Genomic DNA, 9,031 nt, shown 5'->3' with positions numbered 1-9,031 from the left:
TTTCAGAACCTGGCTGTATGCAAATTAGTCTGTCCCTGGCCCAGTGCATCATGGGAACAGGGCAGACCAGACTACAAAAGCCAATTCTTACACTGGGAAGGAAACAAGCTTCCGGGGACCGGTTTCTGGCATTTCAGCCGTCTTCGGCCCGGCTTGCTTGAATCCTGATGGTGCAATGAGCAAGGGACTCATGTCTGAGTATACCCTTCCACGCTTAGGGTGGACAAAATTAATTACAACAATGGGTGGTGATGGACGGAGTCTCTGAATTAAGCAGAATACTCTCACCCAGTCAAGAGATCAGGGCTAGATCCAACACCGTTTTTTTATCTCATTGCACCATCCCAGTTTCAGAACCTGGCTGTATGCAAATTAGTCTGTCCCTGGCCCAGTGCATCATGGGAACAGGGCAGACCAGACTACAAAAGCCAATTCTTACACTGGGAAGGAAACAAGCTTCCGGGGACCGGTTTCTGGCATTTCAGCCGTCTTCGGCCCGGCTTGCTTGAATCCTGATGGTGCAATGAGCAAGGGACTCACATCTGAGTATACCCTTCCACGCTGGAAGCTTGTCTCCTTTCTGGTGAACAATTGGCTTGGTAGTTTGGTCTGCCCTGTTCGGTGATGGAGCAAGCCCTGATCTTTGGACTGGGTAAGAGTGGTCTGCTTAATTCAGACACTCTGTTCATCACCACCCCCTTTTCTGAAGCATTGTAAATGCGGCGCACCATGGGTGGCGGAGCAGCGGCGCAAAATAACTGGCGCATCCCTGGGGATGCGCCAGTTATCATAAATCTGCCCCACAGTTTCCTGAGAAGTGGTACCCATTCAGGCCTCTTGGTTATGAATATTATTTCTGCACGAGGATCCAGATCCTTGGGGTTTAGAGTAAAAAAAAAACACCAGGAATGAGAAGCATTGAAAGAAAAGTCATGTCCAGGAGTTAGGATGACATCATTGTTTATTGATTGTATTTATGCAACAAATAATCGGTAACAGCTTTATTCACTATTCTTACTCAACATTGTCCAGCATGATGGACTACTTTGATGTTTTAGCAGCATTGCACTCCAATTTTAAAGGAATTATTATAATTTTAAAGAAAGTATATCATTGGGAAATGACAAAATACATTAATTTGATTCTCATCCTAGCTTACCTTTTCATCAGTTTGCTTCTAGTAAGTCTCCTCTTTATTTACTGAAATATTATATTGTATGTTCTTTGCGAGCTTTTAAAATGACAAAGTATTTATAATCAGTTATACTGTACAAAGTTTCTGTTTTACGAGGATTAATGTACTTTTCCTCAATGACAAAACCAGCCCCCTTGAGAGCATCCTTCATAATATCCTCATCCAAGCAGAAAAGTGGAAACTTGAAGTCTCCACACATGAAAAATGTTGCATAGAATATTGTAAAAAGTATGAGATGACCCCCAGGCTTTATCAATGAAGAAACATTTTCTAGAGCTTTACAGTACGACTTCTTGTCTGTGACAAAGTGCTCCACACAGTGTGCCAGGAGCAGACAGTCAGCCTGGGGGTGGATAATGGGAGAGAAAGGGTTACAGCTCATGATATCAAATTTCAGGACTCTTTTGATATTTCTTTGCATTATCTGCTGCTTCTCAGTCCATTTTTCACTAAAACAAAGAGATAAAAGGAATTAATATGCTTTTAATTGTTAACTGACTCATGTTTGTAATGCAAAGATAACCATCTTCATAGCTGTTATGGAAAAATGTATAAACCTTTTCAAGATGGCTGCTCCTAGAGCCTCTGCTGTGGACTTTCTATCCTGCACTTCTCTAGAGCAATGAGTATCACGGATTTATTGTCTACTAGTACATTCAGCTATTCATTGAATTTCTGCTTTCCATAAATTCCTATTAAAAATGCTGGTATCAGTTTTGCTTTTTGGAGTTAGAGGTTTGCTTGACATAACATAGGATACTGTACATAAGCAAAGTGAAAAAGGTCCATCATTACTAAAATATGGTCATTGCAAGATATGTTTACACTGATCCTTCTGTCTACATCACACATTGTGTGGGAGCAGTCATCTCCATCGCCATCAATAAAACTTCCCATCCACTCAAATCCCTCACCCTGAATGAAAGCAAAATCTAAGAGACTTGAGTTATAGTTTATTGCGATAACTCTACCTGTAACTGCTGAAATTTCATGGGTTTGTGTGTGTAATTTGTGAGCCTAACTATAAGGTCACCATAAACTTAGTTTTTTATGGGAATTTCTAAGGTTTACTAAATTCTATGTTGTAGACGGTTGATCTAGCAGGGGAAGCTTTTTGGTGGCCAGTCGAATTTGATTCCAATTCCGGTGGGGATGTGTTTTCCAGGAATCCAGCCCTAATAAGACCGGTTGAAAATAGCTAAGTACATTGAAAGTGACCAGGAGCAGATATGGGTGCAAGTGGAGGTGAAGGTAATGGACAGAGCTATGGACTTCTTCTGAATGGGTGCAGACACAGGCAGCATTAGGAGGAGGACCCTTACCACACCACAATTGCTACTGCATCAACCCCTCCCCCAAGCTTGGAAGTTCAGAGTGCTGAGTGGCGTGGCACAACAGTTAAAAATAAAACTAAACAGGGCAGGCAGCGGGTGAGGTTACTTGGCAGATTTGCCTGCATATGCCTTCTGTTTCAGACCTCACTGATATCCTCAAATCCAACAAAGCCATATCCATAAAGATATTTATACTGGTTCTGCAACAACACCCACATTGGAGACACCTTATCAACCCTACTCATTGTAAATATGTTCCTTAATCAAATAATTGTCCCAGAATCTCTGATAACATTGCCACTCTTGAAGAAACCCTCACCAGACAGCCATCACTAAATCCTGAGGATATTGTCAGGAAATCATTGCCACAGCCACAATTCAGGATGGACCTCAAGACTGGCTGTTCTACTGAACTACTTATACATTACCAGGGCCTTGAGACCCTCTTGTGTGAGTAATCATGTTTTATAAGAATGCTGATTGATTGATGTATCAACTTCTGGACCATCAATTACCTAACCGTTCACCGCAGCGTTGTATGGGGCATGTGCTGGTACTCGAGGACAGGAAGGAGTTTTGGCTGTGCATTGTCTGCACGGAGGCTTTGCTGGGAACTATATTGGCACACCGACAGAGACGCCACAAAGACTCGAAGTCCCAGGAGGCTTCCACCCCCCACACCTGGGCCTGGGTCAGAGGAACGCTCCCGCAGCACGACAGCGTTCAAAACCTTGCCACGTTGCACGGCTCTTGTGCTGGTACTCGAGGACAGGAAGGAGTTTTGGTTCTGCGTTGTCTGCACGGAGGCTTTGCTGGGAACCATATTGGCACACCGATGGAGATGCCACAAGGACTGGAAGTCCCAGGAGGCTTCCACCACCCACACCTGTGCCTGGATCAGAGGAACGCCCCTCGCACCGCTATTATTTAAACATCTCCCTCTTCCACTGCGCGGGAGAAGCCCGGGACAAGGGCGGGACCGTCCGAGGCCATCCGAGGCCAGACGAGGCTGGGTTGGGCTGCACCCCTGACTTCGCATCTCCTGGACAGTAAGCAATTTATTTGGACTGCTGCATTTGGCTGCAGAGGGCTGACTACAGGACTACAATTGTTATTGTCTGCTCTAACTGCTTCTAACCTGTATTAACCTGTACTATGGATAAAAGGAGAGTGGGAGATAGGGTGGTGGGACGCTAGACGCATTTCTCACAAGGGCAGAATCAGTATTAATTCATAAGATTGAGGCTACAGAACGCAGGCTCTCCCTTGATCCCTCCCTCTCCAGGAGGAGTTTCCTTCCATGTGCCCAGTTACCCCCGACCCAGATAGTCCCCTATACTGTTCGAACAAGTATTTACTCACCGCATATGTCAACTATTCTGCTCCCTACTAGCCCTGAACAGACCACTCCCCAGTCTGTGAGTTCTGCATGTAGTGTTGTTATGGTTACATCTAGAGGGATGAAGGCTACGGGTGTTATTACTAGGGACCCACCCAATAAAAAAAGGAAAGGGCTAGGTGTTAAGACCCCTTTGCCTCCCCCAGCCCCCAAGGGCCCAAGTGGAGTCTTTGTTTTCAGCAACCAAAACTCCAATCCTTCAGCTAACCCCCTTTTGTCAACCAATAATCCTCCGCTAACTAAAAACGATATTTGCAATTTATTAAAAGACCAACTGGCTGCCCTACTCGAGCCACTTTTGAAAAGATTACACTCGGTGCACTCTAGATTATCCAAAATTGAATCGGCGTTGGCTCAACCACAACAAGTGACCCAGGCAACGCCTGGTATCCAGGTTTCAGCTAGCACCTCAGCCGTTCAAGTAGGGGTAATACATAGGGACCAGGGAGGTTCTAAGGCAAACGCCCAGATAATGGGGGGAGGCGATGTCCAAGCTGGGAGGGTTGGGAGTATACTTGAGCCCGCTGAAGGTGTGGATAAGACCCTGACTACTAGAAGGAAACCTGAGATAGAGGATGGATAACTTTAGTAATATTGTTCGGGAAAAGAAGTGTCCCTACCTCCACTTACCACCGTAAGCTACCCCCTTTACAGTCATCTTAGCTAATGTTCCCCCTCTTTCACAGGGTGCTTATGAGCACTGGTCAACCCTTAAAAATAAGGCCCTTGATTTTCTGAATAAAAAAACGGGAATAGAGGAAGCCTTATTTCATTAGTTCAAAATGGTTAGACGCATTGATTGGGTCGGATATTCCACAAAGTCCATGCCGGGTGACTGTGTAGTCTTGAGCTTCAGGTCCCCCGGCCTGGTCCGTCACATACTAGAGATGGCTAGCCATGCCCCACATGATAGAGACGCTATTGGCATTCTTCCCCTTGGCTATTTTTATAAGCAAAATAGTTTCTCTAGACAGAGGGGTGCTGGTGGCCCGATGAACGATTACCTAAGGCATGATCTTTCAATTCAGCTCAATATCGCTATGAGGCTCTTTCCTCCCTTGAAGAGATCGATTGACTGGGGTTGTGCGCTCACGGGGATTTAGCAGGGGGGGTTTGTGACGAGGGAGTAGGGGTCATCTTGACGCCCAGCTGCCCCACTCCATCAGTCACAAATGTACATCCCACTCTTTTAACCTCCGTGGCTCCGATGCCCACTGAACACCATGTGGCTAATGTAGCTAGCACCGAGCAAGCTGCTTCTGCTCCTCAGAGGTCTCCCTTGGTTCTTGCTTCATGGAATATAGCTGGATTGCAATCTAAGATAGCTTCTGATGATTGATCTCTTTATATTAAGGGTGTTGATATCTGGACCTCCAGGAAACATGGTCTAATAATCCTGTGTTCCATGCTGGCTATTTAAACTTTTCAAAACCAGCATTAAGAGGTCATAGAGGAAGACCTCTGGGTGGTTTTACGTTTTTGGTAAGGCAGCTTGAGGGGATCACAGTAGAGGAGATAGCCTTGGATAGCCCGGATATTCAAGTCATTAGAGTCAAATCTGCTAAAGGCCTTGACTAACTGCTGCTTAATGTATATGCAAGGGGGAAACCGGGCGGAAGGTCCTCACAGGTTATTATCGCCCTGGAGTCATTTTTGACTGTAGGACCTCCTAACGTTAACCTCGTAATTACAGATGACTTTAATACCTGCTTTGAGCCACTAGATACGGAAGATAGTAGGCTCAGTGTTGAGGTGGATGAAATCTGGGGTGTGCCTCAACTGAACCTCTTGCCTATCAAAAAAATGGTCTGAAGCTGCCCTTCAACTTAAAGGGCTGTGCTTGGAATGGGGTCATAGGGCGGTTAACAGTAGGACAGCGTCTGATGCCCTGGGAGTGGCGACCTTTGACAATAGGCATTCTAAAAGTCGGATCGACTATATTCGTATGTAGTTCAAAATCGCCCCGAAAGTGATCACAATCCGTTGGTCCTTTCCTTGAACGATGTGAGCTTTTGTAGCTCACTTGCCATCGAACCTGACATAGTTTGTAACCAAGTAAACCAAGTAAACTTGGCTAACGACCTGAGAAGGGTACGCTGGGCAAAGGTGGCCCTTGATAATAGGAAAGTGCAAGGGATTAGGGCTCTAGTCTCTGGGTCATTAAAGGAACTGAACGAATGCGGCTCTCAAGAGGTCCTTAATGATAACCTAATTAGGATCCATAGAAAGCTCTTTACAGGGCTAACAAATTATTTTATTAATACCAAGCCAATAAGAAAGATCCCCAATCTTACACCCAACTCCTGGTACAAGGAGACATGTAGAGCTGCCCATAAGGTTCTAGTGGCAGCCATTAAGTCAAGGAACCATTGTACTATTAAGCAGCCTCAATCGGTTTATAAATCTTCCTTAAGAAAGGCAAAGAGAGACTGGGACTAGGGGCGCTGGCAGGATTTGCTGTCAGCATGGAAAGGTAGGAATTTGACTCAGTTCTGGGATTTGATAAAATGGGGAAATGAACAACGATCAATTATTCCGAATAATAATGTTGAACCTCAGCGGTGGGTTGCCTTTTTTGAAACCCAATTTCAGAATAACAACGCTAGTGAGGCACCAGTTCCCACTTTTAACTCCCCAGCTATACCCCTGCTCTTTAGTACTAAAGAGGTAGAGGTAATTATGATGGCTATCCCTAGTGGCAAGGCCTCTGGGCCAGATAGCATCCCAGCTGATTTATTTAAGCAGGACCTCGATCTATGGATCCTCTACATTATGAACCGTCTTAATGCGATTGCAGGGGGAGCGCCGATTCTAGATTCTTGGGGCGGGGCGGAAATCATTCCAATTTATAAGAAGGGTGATCGTTCTGCCCCGGCTAATTATAGGCCTATAAGCCTTATCGACGCCCTACAGAAAATTGTAGCGAGAGTGATCCTGGGTAGGATCCAGTCCTGGATGCTCGAAGAGTGCATTGTTACCCCATTACAGGCCGGGTTTTGTGCCCACATGGGGACACTGGATCAAGCCTTTAGATTTGTCCTGCTTTACTGGAAGGAGGTTATGGTGGGTATGGGTATGATTTTTGCTGCTTTTGTGGATCTTAAATCCGCGTTTGACTGAGTCCCTCGATCCAAACTGTGGGATGTCCTGTTGGCTTTGGGGATGCCTAAGGAACTGGTTTCCTTAGTGGTTAGGCTTCACACCTCCAATTATGCTCAGGTTTGCTGGAGGAAGCCAGGGGAGGTTACAGACAAATTTGTATTGGGGAAGGGCGTCCAGCAAGGGTGCCTTCTGGCCCCCACACTGTTTTCACTCTTTATAAATAGGGTTGTGCGGTATTTTGACAACTACTCAATGGATGCGCCTATGCTAGCAGGTCAAAGGGTCCCCCTGCTCATGTACGCAGATGACACGCTGATTTTATCCAAGACGAGACAGGGGCTACAGTTGGCACTGTCTCGTTTTGAGGAGTTCTGCTGCGACCATGAACTGGTGGTTAAAGTTGAGAAGACTAAGTTTATGGTTCTCCATGGGGCAAGGTCCGTAACATCAAGAGTTTTCATGAGCGGGAAACTCTTGGAGCAGACTAACGTCTTCACCTACAAGGGAGTCACCTTTAGCGATAAATTGAGTTGGTCACTGTCGTGCAGGCCTCAGCCTGGCCCGCTAGTGCTAGGCGTTCTCCCTTCTGCGCACGAAGTCCTCAGACCCAAAGGAATAAGTTGGCATGGAAACTGGAATTGCAAAACACATAGTTTATTACATCTCATGGGATGGTGCTAAAGTTCAGACAGTACCCTTCGGCACTATAAGAAGTAGCACACAGGGCTACTGACCACATGGTTTATTTATACCCACACAGGGGCTCGAGAGAAGGCGGTACAATGCACAAGAGCACATTTTATGTTCATATAAGGTAATATCGAGAAGCAGAATCAATAAGTGGGAGGAGTTAACAATCTTGGGGTCTCGGCTAACACATTCCACTCTAGGGCTAACCATTAGCAGATGTAGACCCTAACGGTTAGCGGCAAACACAGAGATGCTATTATTAGACTGTTGCCGGGCAGATTCAAAAGGCCATGAGCAGAAAGGTAGGACAACGCACGTGGTCGCCACGAGGCAATATGTGGCAGACAAAATGGCCGCCGTAAATACAAAATGGATGCCACCCAATGTCAAGATAAAGGACGGAACTCAATGTCTTTTGCTAACGCTCAACCCAATCGCCGTTATAATACAACAGTCACCACAACTGAAACTATTGGTGTTGAAACACTCCCAGCTAGGTGGAGTTCTGTTAAAAGAACACAGGCAGTCAATCACCAAACCTATAGTCCCTGTTGTCAAAATGTATACCATGAAAATTATTCCCGCAATCCTGTATGGGGCCGAAATATGGGGAGCAAGTAATTTGTGCCATCTAGCCCTGGCACAGAATACATTTTTGAGATCAATCGTGGGCCTCCCCAACTCAACTCCGCGTATCCCCCTGCTGTTAGATCTTGGTTGCCAATCAATAGAGGATATTGCACGGTTCAGGATGTTGGCCTTCTAGAGAAGGCTCTGGATTACACCTGAACTTCACCTATTCGCCAGGGGGCTGACTGAAGTTAGGGGGCTGAATAGTGCTAACAAAATGATATGATTAAGAACCATAGAGTGGACAGTGGATATAACGCACCAAGATATAGCACCAATCTCGTATCAACCAAGAATAATAATATTATTTCCGAAATAGGTTCAGTGTGCCACTTTCAAAACCAGATGCCCTCTGTCCAGGGGCACCACTCGTGAACCACGAGTACAATATAATTATCACAAAGTTTTTGGGCACCACTCAATTATAATGCAGTCAATTTTCTGTACTGCATACTTATCTTTATATTTACAACAAGGGGTGGTGAGGGACAGAGTCTCTGAATTAAGCAGAATACTCTCACCCTGTCAAGAGATCAGGGCTAGATCCAACACCGTTTTTTAGCTCACTGCACCATCCCAGTTTCAGAACCTGGCTGTATGCAAATTAGTCTGTTCCTGTCCCAGTGCATGATGGGAACAGGGCAAACCAAACTACAAAAGCCAATTCTTACACTGGGAAGG

The 9,031-nt window shown here is 45.5% G+C and overlaps 1 protein-coding gene across 1 annotated transcript in view; it reads right to left on the bottom strand.

Moving 5' to 3' along the window:
• Positions 1 to 952: 952 nt before the first annotated feature.
• LOC144752082 (nicotinamide N-methyltransferase-like) overlaps positions 953 to 9,031 on the bottom strand; it is a 42,017-nt gene continuing 33,938 nt past the window's right edge. The window contains exon 3 of the mRNA XM_078640032.1: positions 953 to 1,644. Within this exon, the coding sequence (XP_078496158.1) occupies positions 1,209 to 1,644 (436 nt within the window). The 3' untranslated portion in view covers positions 953 to 1,208. The remainder of the gene's footprint in view (positions 1,645 to 9,031) is intronic.

This window comes from Lissotriton helveticus, chromosome 4_2 (assembly GCF_964261635.1).
Source record: "Lissotriton helveticus chromosome 4_2, aLisHel1.1, whole genome shotgun sequence".
Taxonomy (NCBI): domain Eukaryota; kingdom Metazoa; phylum Chordata; class Amphibia; order Caudata; family Salamandridae; genus Lissotriton; species Lissotriton helveticus.
Note: the sequence above shows the minus strand (reverse complement) of the source record. Positions and strands in the feature narration are given on the sequence as shown.